This window comes from Balaenoptera borealis (assembly GCF_965194805.1).
Source record: "Balaenoptera borealis genome assembly, chromosome: 3".
NCBI classification, from domain to species: Eukaryota; Metazoa; Chordata; class Mammalia; order Artiodactyla; family Balaenopteridae; genus Balaenoptera; species Balaenoptera borealis.
This window is the reverse complement of record NC_138866.1, coordinates 124,578,013-124,592,847: the sequence shown is the minus strand read 5'-3', so window position 1 is coordinate 124,592,847 and position 14,835 is coordinate 124,578,013. Positions and strand designations below refer to the sequence as shown.

General features: G+C 37.7%; 1 protein-coding gene and 1 pseudogene across 4 annotated transcripts in view; one reads left to right on the top strand and one right to left on the bottom strand.

Annotated features, from left to right (window-relative positions):
- The window catches only part of UBE2Q2 (ubiquitin conjugating enzyme E2 Q2), a 68,277-nt gene that overhangs the window by 38,115 nt on the left and 15,327 nt on the right, over positions 1-14,835 (top strand). For all 3 annotated transcript variants that reach the window (XM_082387039.1, XM_082387040.1, XM_082387038.1), the window contains one exon: positions 13,195-13,253. In XM_082387039.1, the coding sequence (XP_082243165.1) occupies positions 13,195-13,253 (59 nt within the window). The remainder of the gene's footprint in view (positions 1-13,194; positions 13,254-14,835) is intronic.
- Positions 6,334-13,186, bottom strand: LOC309626394 (eukaryotic translation initiation factor 1 pseudogene; annotated as a pseudogene). The gene has a single exon. The product of its transcript is annotated as a eukaryotic translation initiation factor 1 pseudogene (transcript).

The window sequence follows — 14,835 nt, the reverse complement described above, 5'->3', positions numbered from 1 at the left end:
TGTAAATAGTGCTGCAGTGAACATTATGGTACACGACTCTTTTTTGTTTTGTTTTAGTTTTTTGTTTTTTTAATAAATAAATAAATAAATTTATTTATTTATGGCTGTGTTGGGTCTTTATTGCCGTGTGCGGGCTTTCTCTGATTGCTGCAAGCGGGGGCTACTCTTCATTGCGGTATGCGGGCTTCTCATTGTGGTGGCTTCTCTTGTTGCGGAGCATGGACTCTAGGCACGTGGGCTTCATTAGTTGTGGCGCGCAGGCTCAGTAGTTTTGGCTCATGGGCTCTAGAGCACAGGCTCAGTAGTTGGGGCACACAGGCTTAGTTGCTCCGTGGCATGTGGGATCTTCCCAGACCAGGGCTCGAACCCGTGTCCACTGCATTGGCAGGTGAATTCTTAACAATTGTGCTACCAGGGAAGCCCAACATGACTCTTTCTGAATTATGGTTTTCTCAAGGTGTATGCCCAGTAGTGGGATTGCTGGGTCGTATGGTAGTTCTAGTTTTAGTTTTTTAAGGAACCTCCATACTGTTCTCCATAGTGGCTGTTTCAATTTACATACCCACCAACAGTGGAAGAGGGTTCCCGTTTCTCCACACCCTCTCCAGCATTTACTGTTGTAGATTTTTTGATGATAGCCATTCTGACCGGTGTGAGATGATACCTCATTGTAGTTTTGATTTGCATTTCGCTAATGATTAGTGATGTTGAGCATCCTTTCATGTGTTTATTGGCAATCTGTATATGTTCTTTGGAGAAATGTCTATTTAGGTCTTCTGCCCATTTTTGGATTGGGTTGTTTGTTTTTTTGATACTGAGCTGCATGAGCTGCTTGTATATTTTGGAGATTAATCCTTTGTCCACTGCTTCGTTTACAAATATCTTCTCCCATTCTGAGGGTTGTCTTTTTGATGGTTTCCTTTGCTGTGTGAAAGCTTTTAAGTTTCATTAGGTCCCATTTGTTTATTTTTGCTTTTACTTCCATTTCTCTAGGAGGTGGGTCAAAAAGGATCTTGCTGTGATGTATATCATAGAGTGTTTTGCCTATGTTTTCCTCTAAGAGTTTTATAGTGTCTGGCCTTACATTTAGGTCTTTAATCCATTTTGAGTTTATTTTTGTGTATGGTGTTAGGGAGTGTTCTAATTTCATTCTTTTACATGTAGCTGTCCAGTTTTCCCAGCACCACTTATTGAAGAGGCTGTCTTTTCTCCACTGTATATTCTTGCCTCCTTTATCAAAAATAAGGTGACCATATGTGTGTGGGTTTATCTCTGGGCTTTCTATCCTGTTCCATTGATGTATATTTCTGTTTTTGTGCCAGTACCGTACTGTCTTGATTACTGTAGCTTTGTAGTATAGTCTGAAGTCAGGGAGCCTGATTCCTCCAGCTCCGTTTTTCTTTCTCAAGATTGCTTTGGCTATTCAGGGTCTTTTGTGTTTCCATACAAATTGTGAAATTTTTTGTTCTAGTTCTGTGAAAAATGCCAGTGGTAGTTTGATAGGGATTGCATTGAATCTGTAGATTGCTTTGGGTAGTATAGTCATTTTCACAATATTGATTCTTCCAATCCAAAAACATGGTATATCTCTCCATCTGTTTGTATCGTCTTTAATTTCTTTCATCAGTGTCTTTTAGTTCTCTGCATACAGGTCTTTTGTCTCCTTAGGTAGTTTTATCTCTAGGTATTTTATTCTTTTTGTTGCAATGGTAAATGGGAGTGTTTCCTTAATTTCTCTTTTAGATTTTTCATCGTCATTGTATAGGAATGCAAGAGATTTCTGTGCATTACTTTTGTATCCTGCTACTTTACCAAATTCATTGATTAGCTCTAGTAGTTTTCTGGTAGCATCTTTAGGATTCTCTATGTATAGTATCATGTCATCTGCAAACAGTGACAGTTTTACTTCTTCTTTTCCTATGTGGATTCCTTTTATTTCTTTTTCTTCTCTGACTGCTGTGGCTAAAACTTCCAAAACTATGTTGAATAACAGTGGTGAGAGTGGGTAACCTTGTCTTGTTCCTGATCTTAGAGGAAATGGTTTCAGTTTTTCGCCATTGAGAACGATGTTGGCTGTGGGTTTGTCATATATGGCCTATATTATGTTGAGGCAGGTTCCCTCTATGCCCGCTTTCTGGAGAGTTTTTATCATACATGGGTGTTGAATTTTTTCGAAAGCTTTTTCTACATCTATTGAGATGATCATATGGTTTTTATTCTTCAGTTTGTTAATATGGTGTATCACGTTGATTGATTTGGGTATACTGAAGAATCCTTGCATTCCTGGGATAAACCACACTTTATCCTGGCGTGTGATCCTTCTAATGTGCTGTTGGAGTCTGTTTGCTAGTATTTTGTTGAAGGTTTTTGCATCTGTGTTCATCAGGATATTGGCCTGTAGCTTTCTTTTTTGTGACATCTTTGTCTGGTTTTGGTGTCAGGGTGATGGTGGCCTAATAGAATGAGTTTGGAAGTGTTCATCCCTCTGCTGTATTTTTGAAGAGCTTGAGAAGGCTAGGTGTTAGCTCTTCTCTAAGTGTTTGATAGAATTCACCTGTGAAGCCATCGGGTCCTGGGCTGTTGTTTGTTGGAAGATTTTTAATCACAGTTTCAATTTCACTGCTCATGATTGGTCTGTTTATATTTTCTATTTCTTCCTGGTTCAGTCTCAGAAAGATTTGCTTTTCTAAGAATTTTTCCATTTCTTCCAGGTTGTCCATTTTATTGGCACACAGTTGCTTGTAGTAATCTCTCATGATCTTTTGTATTTCTGAAGTGTCAGTTGTTACTTCTCCTTTTTCATTTCTAATTCTGCTGATTTGAGTCTTCTCCCTTTTTTTCTTGATGAGTCTGGCTAATGGTTTATCAGTTTCGTTTATCTTCTCAAAGAACCAGCTTTTAGTTTTATTGATCTTTGCTATTGTTTCCTTTATTTATTTTTCATTTATTTCTGATCTGTATGATTTCTTTTTGCTAACTTTGTGTTTTTTTTGGTTCTTCTTTCTCTAATTGCTTTTTTTTTTAGTAAAAGGCGAAAGATTTATTCTATCTGAAGAGAAACCAGAGTATTCTAATTGCTTTAGTGTAAGGTTAGCTTGTTTATTTGAGTTGTTTCTTGAGGTAGGATTGTATTGCTATAAACTTCCCTCTTAGTTGCTTTTGCTGCATCCCATAGATTTTGGGTCATCGTGTTTTCATTGTCATTTGTCTCTAGGTATTTTTTGATTTCCTCTTTGATTTCTTCAGTGATCTCTTGGTTATTTAGTAACGTATTGTTTAGCCTCCATGTGTTTGTGTTTTTTACAGTTGTTTTTCCTCTAATTAATATCTCATTTCATAGTGTTGTGGTTGCAAAAGATACTTGATACGATTTCAGTTTTCTGAAATTTACCAAGGCTTGATTTGTGACCCAAGATATTACCTCTGGTGGAGAATGTTCCATGAGCGCTTGAGAAGAAAGTGTAGTCTGTTGTTTTTGGATGGAATGTCCTATAAATATCAATTAAGTCCAGCTTGTTTAATGTGTCATTTTAAGCTTGTGTTTCCTTATTTATTTTCATTTTGGATGATCTGTTCACTGGTGAAAGTGGGGTTTAAAGTTCCCTACTATTACTGTGTTACTCTCAATTTCCCCTTTTATGGCTCTTAGCATTTGCCTTATGTGTTGAGGTGTTCCTCTGTTGGGTGCATAAATATTTACAATTGTTATATCTTCTTCTTGGATTGATCCCTTGATCATTATGTAGTATCCTTCTTTGTCTCTTGTAATAGTCTTTATTTTAAAGTCTATTTTGTCTGATATGAGAATTGCTAGTTCAGCTTTCTTTTGATTTCTATTTGCATGGAATATATTTGTTCTTCCCCTCACTTTCAGTCTGTTTGTGTCCCTAGGTCTGAAGTGGGTCTCTTGTAGATAGCATATATATGGGTCTTATTTTTGTATCCATTCAGCCAGTCCATGTCTTTTGGTTGGAGCATTTAATCCACTGACATTTAAGGTAATTATTGATATGTATGTTCCTATTACCATTTTCTTAATTGTTTTGGGTTTGTTTATGTAGGTCTTTTCCTTCTCTTGTGTTTCCTGCCTAGAGAAGTTCCTTTAGCATTTGTTGTAAAGCTGGTTTGGTGGTGCTGAATTCTCTTAGCTTTTGCTTGTCTGTAAAGGTTTTAGTTTCTCCGTCGAATCTGAATGAGATCCTTGCTGGGTAGAGTAATCTTGTTTGTAGGTTTTTCCTTCATCGCTTTAAATATGTGCTGCCACTCCTTTCTGGCTTGCAGAGTTTCTGCTGAAAGATCAGCTGTTAACCTTATGGGGATTCCCTTGTATGTTATTTGTTGCTTTTCCCTTGCTGCTTTTAATATTTTTTCTTTGTATTTAATTTTTGATAGTTTGATTAATATGTGTCTTTGTGTATTTCTCCTTGGATTTATCCTGTATGGGACTCTGCGCTTCCTGGATTTGATTGACTATTTCCTTGTTGGGGAAGTTTTCAACTATAATCTCTTCACATATTTTCTCAGACCCTTTCTTCTTCTCTTCTTCTTCTGGGACCCCTATAATTCGAATGTTGTTGCGTTTAATGTTGTCCCAGAGGTCTCTGAAACTGTCCTCAATTCTTTTCATTCTTTTTTCTTTATTTTTCTCTGCAGTAGTTATTTCCACTGTTTTATCTTCCATGTCACGTATCCGTTCTTCTGCCTCAGTTATTCTGCTATTGATTCCTTCTAGAGAGTTTTTAATTTTATTTATTGTGTTGTCCATCATTGTTTGTTTGCTGTGTAGTTTTCTAGGTCCTTGTTAAACGTTTCTTGTATTTTCTCCATTCTATTTCCAAGATTTTGGATCATGTTTACTCTCATTACTCTGAATTCTTTTTCAGGTAGACTGCCAATTTCCTCTTCATTTGTTTGGTCTGGTGGTTTTTACCTTGCTCCTCCATCTGCTGTATATTTCTCTGTCCTCTCACTTTGTTTAACTTACTGTGTTTGGGGTCTCCTTTTCACAGGCTGCAGCTTCTTAGTTCCTGTTGTTTTTGGTGTCTGCCCCCAGTTGGTGAGGTTGGTTCAGTGGGTTGTGTTAGGCTTCCTGATGGAGGGACTAGTGCCTGTGTTCTGGTAGGTGGGGCTGGATCTTGTCTCTCTGGTGGGCAGGGCCGTGTGTGGTGGTGTGTTTTGGGGTGTATGTGAACTTAGTATGATTTTAGGCAGCCTCTCTGCTAATGGGTGAGGTTGTGTTCCTGTCTTACTCATTGTTTGGCATGGGGTGTCCAGCACTGGAGCTTTGCTGGCCATTGGGTGGAGCTGGGTCTTAACGTTGAGGAGGAGATCTCTGGGAGAGCTCTCGCCAATTGATATTATGGGGGGTCAGGAGGTCTCTGGTGGTCCAGTGTCCTGAACTTGGCTCTCCCACCTCAGAGGCTCAGGGCTGACCCCCTGGCCGGAGACCAAGACCCTGTCAGCCACATGGCTCTGAAGAAAAGGGAGAAAAAAAGAAAGAAAATAAAAATAAAAATTAAAAAAATAAAAAATAAAAAATTATTAACATAAAAAATAATAATAAAAAAGAAGAGAGCAACCAAACCAATAAACAAATCCACCTATGATAACAAGAGCTAAAAACTAAACTAAGATAAACATAAATATGAGAAACAAATCAGTCGCAGACAGAAAACCCTGAGTCTACAGTTGCTTCTAAAGTCCACTGCCTCAATTTTGGGATGATTTGTTGTCTATTCAGGTATTCCACAGATGCAGGGTACATCAACTTGATTGTGGGGATTTAATCCGCTGCTCCTGAGGCTGCATGGAGAAATTTCCCTTTCTCTTTGTTCCCACAACTCCTGCTGTTCAGCTTTGGTTTTGGCCCCCCTTGTGCGTGTAGGTCACCTTCAGGCATCTTTTGGGAAGTCTGAGGTCTTCTGCTAGTGTTCAGTACGTGTTCTGTAGAAGTTGTTCCACTTGTAGAAGTATTTTTGATGTATTTGTGGAGAGAAAGGTGATCTCCATGTCTTAGTCTCTGCCATGTTGAAGGTCCCCTATTCTGAACTGTGCCCTGAAGAGCAAGCATATCTTCTACACCTGGTTATCAGAGGCCTTGCCATTCCATTGTAGGCATTGAAAAAATGGCTTTCCCTGGAGACTTGACATAAGCTAGACAGACCCCTGGTTCGGGTGTACCACAGACACATGGGCACCCAGGTTACTGAGGCCACAAGCACTGCCCAGGGCACTGACAAGCTGCAGGGCCACATTTAGCACAGGGAAAGAACCTGGAGAAGCTGCCCTTTGTTTTTGTTTGTTTGTTTTGTTTTTTTTACACACACACACACACACACACACACACTGTATTTTATTTTTACAAGAGATAAATAGACTGACACCAAGTATTGTACATGGATGACCACAACAAAAGCAACAATGATTGCAATTACCAAACATGAAACACACTCATACTATGTCATAATATACATACAAAGCAATTTTCACTGCAAAGTAAAGGAGCTGTTACAGTGGAGGATTCCTGGACTGAATGTCAATATTATGAGAAGCTGCCCTTTGCATGCAAGCAACTCACGTGGAGCCTCAAGTGCAAGAAGACCAGGCCTCACATGGCCGTCTTTAAGTCTTTCATGACTGGTTATTTTTGGTGATAGATATTATATATGAAAAATTAGAGAGGTAATTTGAAGCCTTGGATGCTGTTCCTCTACAGAGAAGATGTACCTTTGCCCCTGTCAGGTGCTTGGGCAGTAGCAATCCAGGATCACTGAATTCAGAAAGGAATTGAGATGATGTAAAGGTTGGCTTCATTCCTTCAGGGCAGTTTGTGGTTTGTCCTTCAGGGTCCCAACCTAAAGTGTTGGAGACTAGTAAAGACTTCCCTTGGTGGACCCTGAAATCCAATTTTTATCTTTTTAGCCCTAGATTCTTTAACCTCTTATCTTCATCTCCTGTAATTGAAAGAAAACGCAAAGGGAAAAAAAAGGCCCCACTCTCTGGGGTTCCCTTTCTCTTCCTGATCTTAGCTCTGTAATTGTACATTTTTGTCTACCTTTTCTAATTCTTAGCCAGAGGATTGATCCAAATTACCTAGTCTATTGGGATGGTTCCTTTATATAGTTCTATTGGACATGGAACACCTTTGTGTATTTCTTTTTTATTTATTTGAATTTTATTTATTTTTTATACAGCAGGTTCTTATTAGTCATCCATTTTATACACATCAGTGTATACATGTCAATCCCAATCTCCCAATTCATCCCACCCCCCCCACCCCCCCCGCCACATTCCCCCCTTGATGTCCATATGTTTGTTCTCTACATCTGTGTCTCAATTTCTGCCCTGCAAACTGGTTCATCTGTACCATTTTTCTAGGTTCCACAGATATGCGTTAATATGCGATATTTGTTTTTCTCTTTCTGACTTACTTCACTCTGTATGACAGTCTCTAGATTCATCCACGTCCCTACAAATGACCCAGTTTTGTTCCTTTTTATGGCTGAGTAATATTCCATTGTATATGTGTACCACATCTTCTTTATCCATTCATCTGTCGATGGGCATTTAGGTTGCTTCCATGACCTGGCTATTGTGATTAGTGCTGCAGTGAACACTGGGGTGCATGTGTCTTTTTGAATTATGGTTTTCTCAGGGCATATGCCCAGTAGTGGGATTGCTGGGTCATATGGTAAGTCTATTTTTAGGTTTTTAAGGAACCTCCATACTGTTCTCCATAGTGGCTGTATCAATTTACATTCCCACCAACAGTGCAAGAAGATTCCCCTTTCTCCACACCCTCTCCAGCATTTGTTGGTTGTAGATTTTCTGATGATGTCCATTCGAACTGGTGTGAGATGATACCTCATTGTAGTTTTGATTTGCATTTCTCTAATAATTAGTGATGTTGAGCAGGTTTTCATGTGCCTCTTGGCCATCTGTATGTCTTCTTTTGAGAAACGTCTATTTATGTCTACTGCCCATTTTTGCATTGGGTTGTTTGTTTTTCTAATATTGAGCTGCATAAGCTGTTTATATATTTCGGAGATTAATCCTTGGTCTGTTGATTCGTTTGCAAATATTTTCTCCCATTCTGAGGGTTGTCTTTCCGTCTTGTTTCTGTTTCCCTTTGCTGTGCAAAAGCTTTTAAGTTTAATTAGGTCCCATTTGTTTATTTTTGTTTTTATTTCCATTACGCTAACAGGTGGATCAAAAAAGATCTTACTGTGATTTATGTCAAAGGGTGTTCTTCCTATGTTTTCCTCTTAAGAGTTTTATAGTGTCCAGTCTTACATTTAGGCCTTGAATCCATTTTGAGTTTATTTTTGTGTATGTTGTTAGGGAGTGTTCTAGTTTCATTCTTTGACATGTAGCTGTCCAGTTTTCCCAGCACCACTTATTGAAGAGACTGTGTTTTCTCCCTTGTATATCTTTGCCTCCTTTGTCATAGATTAGTTGACCATAGGTGCGTGAGTTTATCTCTGGGCTTTCTATCCTGTTCCATTGATCTATATTTCTGTTTTTGTGCCAGTACCATATTGTCTTGATTACTGTAGCTTTATAGTATAGTCTGAAGTCAGGGAGTCTGATTCCTCCAGCTCCGTTTTTTCCCCTCAAGACTGCTTTGGCTATTCGTGGTGTTTTGTGTCTCCCTACAGATTTTAAGATTTTTTGTTATAGTTCTGTAAAAAATGCCATTGGTAGTTTGGTAGGGATTGCATTGAATCTGTAGCTTGCTTTGGGTAGTATAGTCATATTCACAATATTGATTCTTCCAATCCAAGAACATGGTATATCTCTCCATCTGTTGGTATCATCTTTAATTTCTTTCATCAGTGTCTTATAGTTTTCTACATACAGGTCTTTTGTTTCCCTAGGTAGGTTTATTCCTAGGTATTTTATTCTTTTTGTTGCAGTGGTAAATGGAAATGTTTCCTTAATTTCTCTTTCAGATTTTTCATCATTAGTGTATAGGAATGCAAGACATTTCTGTGCATTATTTTGTATCCTGCAACTTTACCAAATTCATTCATTAGCTCTAGTAGTTTTCTGGTGGCATCTCTAGGATTCTCTATGTATAGTATCATGTCATCTGCACACAGTGACAGTTTTACTTCTTCTTATCCAATTTGTATTCCTTTTATTTCTTTTTCTTCTCTGATTGCTGTGGCTAGGACTTCCAAAACTATGTTGAATGATAGTGGTGAGAGTGGACATCCTTATCTTGTTCCTAATCTTAGAGGAAATGCTTTCAGTTTTCCAGCATTGAGAATCATGTTTGCTTTGGGTTTGTCATATATGGCCTTTATTATGTTGAGGTAGGTTCCCTCTATGCCCACTTTCTGGAGAGTTTTTATCATAAATGGGTGTTGAATTTTGTCAAAAGCTTTTTCTGCATGTATTGAGATGATCATATCGTTTTTCTTCTTCAATTTGTTAATATGGTGTATCACATTGATTGATTTGTGTATATTGAAGAATCCTTGCATTCCTGGGATAAATCCCACTTGATCATGGTATATGATCCTTTTAATGTGTTGTTGAATTCTGTTTGCTAGTATTTTGTTGAGGACTTTTGCATCTATATTCATCATCAGTGATATTGGTCTGTAATTATCTTTTTCTGTAGTATCTTTGTCTGGTTTTGGTGTCAGGGTGATGGTAGCCTCATAGAATGAGTTTGGGAGTGTTCCTTCCTCTGCAATTTTTTGGAAGAGTTTGAGAAGGATGGGTGTTAGCTCTTCTCTAAATGTTTGATAGAATTCACCTGTGAAGCCATCTGGTCCTGGACTTTTGTTTGTTGGAAGATTTTTAATCACAGTTTCAATTTCATTAGTTGTGATTGGTCTGTTCATATTTTCTGTTTCTTTCTGGTTCAGTCTTGGAAGGTTTTACCTTTCTAAGAATTTGTTCATTTCTTCCAGGTTGTCCATTTTATTGGCATAGAGTTCCTTGTAGTAGTCTCTTAGGATGCTTTGTATTTCTGCATTGTCTGTTGTAACTTCTCCTTTTTCATTTCTAATTTTATTGATTTGAGTCCTCTCCCTCTTTTTCTTGATGAGTCTGGCTAATGGTTTATCAATTTTTTTATCTTCTCAGAGAACCAGCTTTTAGTTTTATTGATCTTTGTTATTGTTTTCTTTGTTTCTATTTCATTTATTTCTGCTCTGATATTTATGATTTCTTTCCTTCTGCTAACTTTGGGTTTTGTTTGTTCTTCTTTCTCTAGTTCCTTTAGTTGTAAGGTTAGATTGTTTATTTGACATTTTCCCTGTTTCCTGAGGTAGGCTCATATAGCTATAAACTTCCCTCTTAGAACTGCTTTTGCTGCATCCCATAGATTTTGGATCATCGTGTTTTCATTGTCATTTGTCTCTAGGTAGTTTTTGATTTCCTCTTTGATTTCTTCAGTGATCTCTTGGTTATTTAGTAACGTATTGTTTAGCCTCCATATGTTTGTGTTTTTTATATGTTTTTCCCTGTAATTGATTTCTAATCTCATAGCATTGTGGTCAGAAAAGATACTTGATATGATTTCAATTTTCTGAAATTACTGAGGCTTGATTTGTGACCCAAGGTGTGATCTATCCTGGAGAATGTTCCATGCACACTTGAGAAGAAAGTGTAATCTGCTGTTTTTGGATAGAATGTCCTATAAATATCAATTAAATCTATCTGTTCTGTTGTGTCATTTAAAGCTCATGTTTCCTTATTTTCATTTTGGATGATCTGTCCATTGGTGTAAGTGTGGTGTTAAAGTCCCCCACTAATATTGCGTTACTGTCGATTTCCTCTTTCATAGCTGTTAGCAGTTGCCTTATGTATTGGAGGTGCGCCTATGTTGCGTGCATATATATTTATAATTGTTATATCTACTTCTTGGATTGATCCCTTGATCATTATGTAGTGTCCTTCCTTGTCTCTTGTAACGATTTTTATTTTAAAGTCTATTTTATCTGATATGAGTATTGCTACTCCAGCTTTCTTGTTATTTCCTTTTGCATGGAATATCTTTTTCCATCCCCTCACTTTCAGTCTGAATGTGTCCCTAGGTCTGAAGTGGATCTCTTGTAGACAGCATATATATGGGTCTTGTTTTTGTATCCATTCAGCAAGCCTGTGTCTTTCGGTTGGAGCATTTAATCCATTCACGTTTAAGGTAATTATTGATATGTATGTTCCTATTACCATTTTCTTAATTGTTTTGGGTGTGTTTTTGTAGGTCCTTTTCTTCTCTTGTGTTTCCCACTTAGAGAAGTTCCTTTAGCATTTGTTGTAGAGCTGGTTTGGTGGTGCTGAATTCTCTTAGCTTTTGCTTGTCTGTAAAGCTTTTGATTTCTCCATCAAATCTGAATGAGATCCTTGCCGGGTAGAGTAATCTTGGTTTTAGGTTCTTCCCTTTCATCACTTTAAGTATATCATGCCACTCCCTTCTGGCTTGTAGAGTTCCTGCTGAGAAATCAGCTGTTGATCTTATGGGAATTCCCTTGTATGTTATTTGTCATTTTTCCTTTGCTGATTTCAGTAATTTTTCTTTGTGTTTAATTTTTTCCAATTTGATTACTATGTGTCTCTGCGTGTTTCTGCTTGGGTTTATCCTGTACCGGACTCTGCACTTCCTGGACTTGGGTGGCTATTTCCTTTCCCATGTTAGGGAAGTTTTCAACTATAATCTCTTCACATATTTTCTCAGACCCTTTCTTCTTCTCTTCTCCTTCTGGCACCCCTATAATGCGAATGTTGTTGCATTTAATGTTGTCTCAGAGGTCTCTTAGCCTGTCTTCATTACTTTTCGTCCTTTTTTTTCTTTATTGTGTTGTGCAGCAGTGAATTCCACCATTCTGTCCTCCAGGTCACTTATCCGTTCTTCTGCCTCAGTTATTGTGCTATTGATTCCTTCTAGTGTATGTTTCATTTCAGTTATTGTGTTATTCATCTGTGTTTGTGTATTCTTTAGTTCTTCTAGATCTTTGTTAAACATTTCTTGCATCTTCTCGATCTTTGACTCCATTGTTTTTCCGAGGTCCTGGATCATCTTCACTGTCATTATTCTGAATTCTTTTTCTGGGAGGTTGCCTATCTCCGCTTCATTTAGTTGTTTTTCTGGGGTTTTATCTTGTTCCTTCATGTGGTACATAGCCCTCTGCCTTTTCATCTTGTCTATCTTTCTGTGAATGTGGTTTTTGTTCCACAGGCTGTAGGATTGTAGTTCTTCTTGCTTCTGCTCTCTGCCCTCTGGTTGATGAGGCTATCTCTGTGTATTTCTTAAGTTTACAATATACTGTCCTGTTTGGGCCTGATCTTAACTTCATTTTTACTAGCTTTCATTTTCATTTCATTTCATTTTGGAGGACTATTTTTATGTTTATGATCCTCATTCATCATTAGGTAATAAATGTATACGTTCTTTATAAACGATTTTTATTCTTTTTAATGTTTATGGTTTTTTTGGCTCTTTTCAGTTTACTGCATGAAGGAATACAGTAGTCCCAAGTTAAAAGCAGACCCCAAATGGTTACATTATACAAGCTGTGAGGTTTTTAAACTTGTGACAAGGGGCAGAAGGAAAATTCTACTCACTGCAAGGAAATCCTCTCTTAAGCTTCGGTGAGCCAGAAGCACTTAAAACCCATGAACCTTCAGCTGATCGTCCTTACCCAGTGTAGTCTCTACGAGGAACTGGCATATGTTCTTGATGTTCTTGCGCTGGTCACCCTGTAGCTGAATTACTTCTCCATATTCTGAATGCTCAATTACAGTACCATTGCAGGCAAATTTCTTCTTAAACGCCTTCGCTAGTTTCTTTTTATCGTAACTATGAGTGATCCCTTGTACAGTAGTAAGAGTCTTCCTGCCGTTTTTCTGCTGAATTCTTATATGGATATAATCCTCAGTGCCAGCAGGAAGCAGATCATCACCCTTACTTGCATCAGCAAAGGGGTAGAAAGAGTGGAGTTGCTGGATAGTGGACATACGATACGATCCCTTTTCCTTGGTGGAAACGGCCTGCGGAAGGCGGTGGCTGGAGAAGGCGGGTTGGGGGGACGGAGTGTCGGGAAGCCAGGGGGCTCAAGGGGGAGGCTGCTGAGTCCTCAGTGGCGGCTCAGTGACTGGGCTATAGAGTATTTTTAAATCTTCTAAATAATACAGTATTAAGGATATTCTTAAAATTAAACTTGCTTATTTGTCTTTTAGGATAATTTTCCATTTGATCCTCCATTTGTTCGAGTGGTGTTACCTGTTCTCTCAGGAGGGTAAGTTTAAGTGATTGTTTTCTTCGATAGTCTATATCAGAATCATTTGGAGGGCTAATTAAATGCTAGGAGGCCTAGAATGCTAGGCTTTACCTCAAGGTTTCTGATTCAGTAGGACTGGGGTAGGGCCTAAGAATTTGCATGTCTTAGATGGTCTCAGGTGAAGCTGATGTTCTAGGCTGGGAACCATAATTTGAGAATAACTGGCATAAACCATTATGTTTACAGGTAGAGTTTTTAATGACCCCTATTTGTGCATACTTCACCTTAAAAAATCGAAAGTTTTTCAAATGTAAGATGTGATTGAGGGTTTAGAGAAAGTTAAGATTAGAGTGAATCCCACATGCCTATGATCCTAGGAATAATCACAGGAAATCTCATGGGCCTATGGAGCTGGTCATTGATCTTCTAAAGCTGGTCATTTATCTTCTAACTGGTTGTCTCAGTTTGGTAGAATCAAATGGTAATTGTCATGCATTTTTTAATTGAAGCTTCTATTGCCTTTTGGTGATTAGAAGTCATATGAAGGATGGGGAAAAGATCAGAATTTGTACCTAGGTTAGTTGTGAAATGTTCTGTAGATCCTCAAAGTAAGAGCAGTTAAACTAATTTGAGAATTCTGATATGCTCAGCTAATCAATTCCACTTTGTGAGACATATTATGGTGATTAAAACCTAAAAATATCCAGTCCTCTGATCATCTCTATGGTTGATATAGTAATAGTTTCATTTAGATTAAAGCAATCTGGGTGGCTATAAATGATTGAGGAAAATATTTGGAAACTTTTTGTCAATTCAGGATAAATATATAAAAATATTTTTATCAGATCATTTTGAAATCTGATATAAACTTGACATAGATTTTTCACATTCTGTTGTGAAAAATCCCAAGAATTTTAAGAATTTATGATCTTAGTAGTTTACCACCTTGTTATAGAGACAAACACATGAAATTATGAATAATGCCATTTTCAGTTTAAAAATCTGTTATATATTGAATAGTTTCTCTTCATTGATGCCTTTTACCAAATGGGGTTAATTTCCCATTATTCAAGTGAATAACTGGAATAATAAGCTGGTGACTTATCCAGATAAATCTTCTAACGTCTAATAAAGTATTTTTCCATTATACTAAAAGGCAGCAATGTTAAAGATTAAAAGTATTGAGTACTCAATTGATTGTCAGATGTTAAATATGGACTTAAGTTCTCTGAGGTTGAAGGAGAAAGGGATTGCTTCTGGCAATAGTGATCTGGGAAGACTTGGACAAGTAGGTGGGATCTCAGCTAGGCCATGAAGTATTGGGTGGGGTTTGGTCAACTGACGGAGGTTGAAGGAAAATTTTCTATGTAGGCGAAAAGTGAACACAATCACACATTTGGGAAAGAGCATGCTGTATTCAGAGTGTGCCAGATCAGTTTGAGCTATAACACAAGAGGGATAGAATTCATATAGAAGAATTATAAGAAATTGTGTTGACAATATCTTATAATTATATAGGAGCATGGATTGGTGAGCAAACTATTTCCCATGGATATTGAATTTATCTTTCTGTAACTGGTTCAGGAACGGGAAATAACAG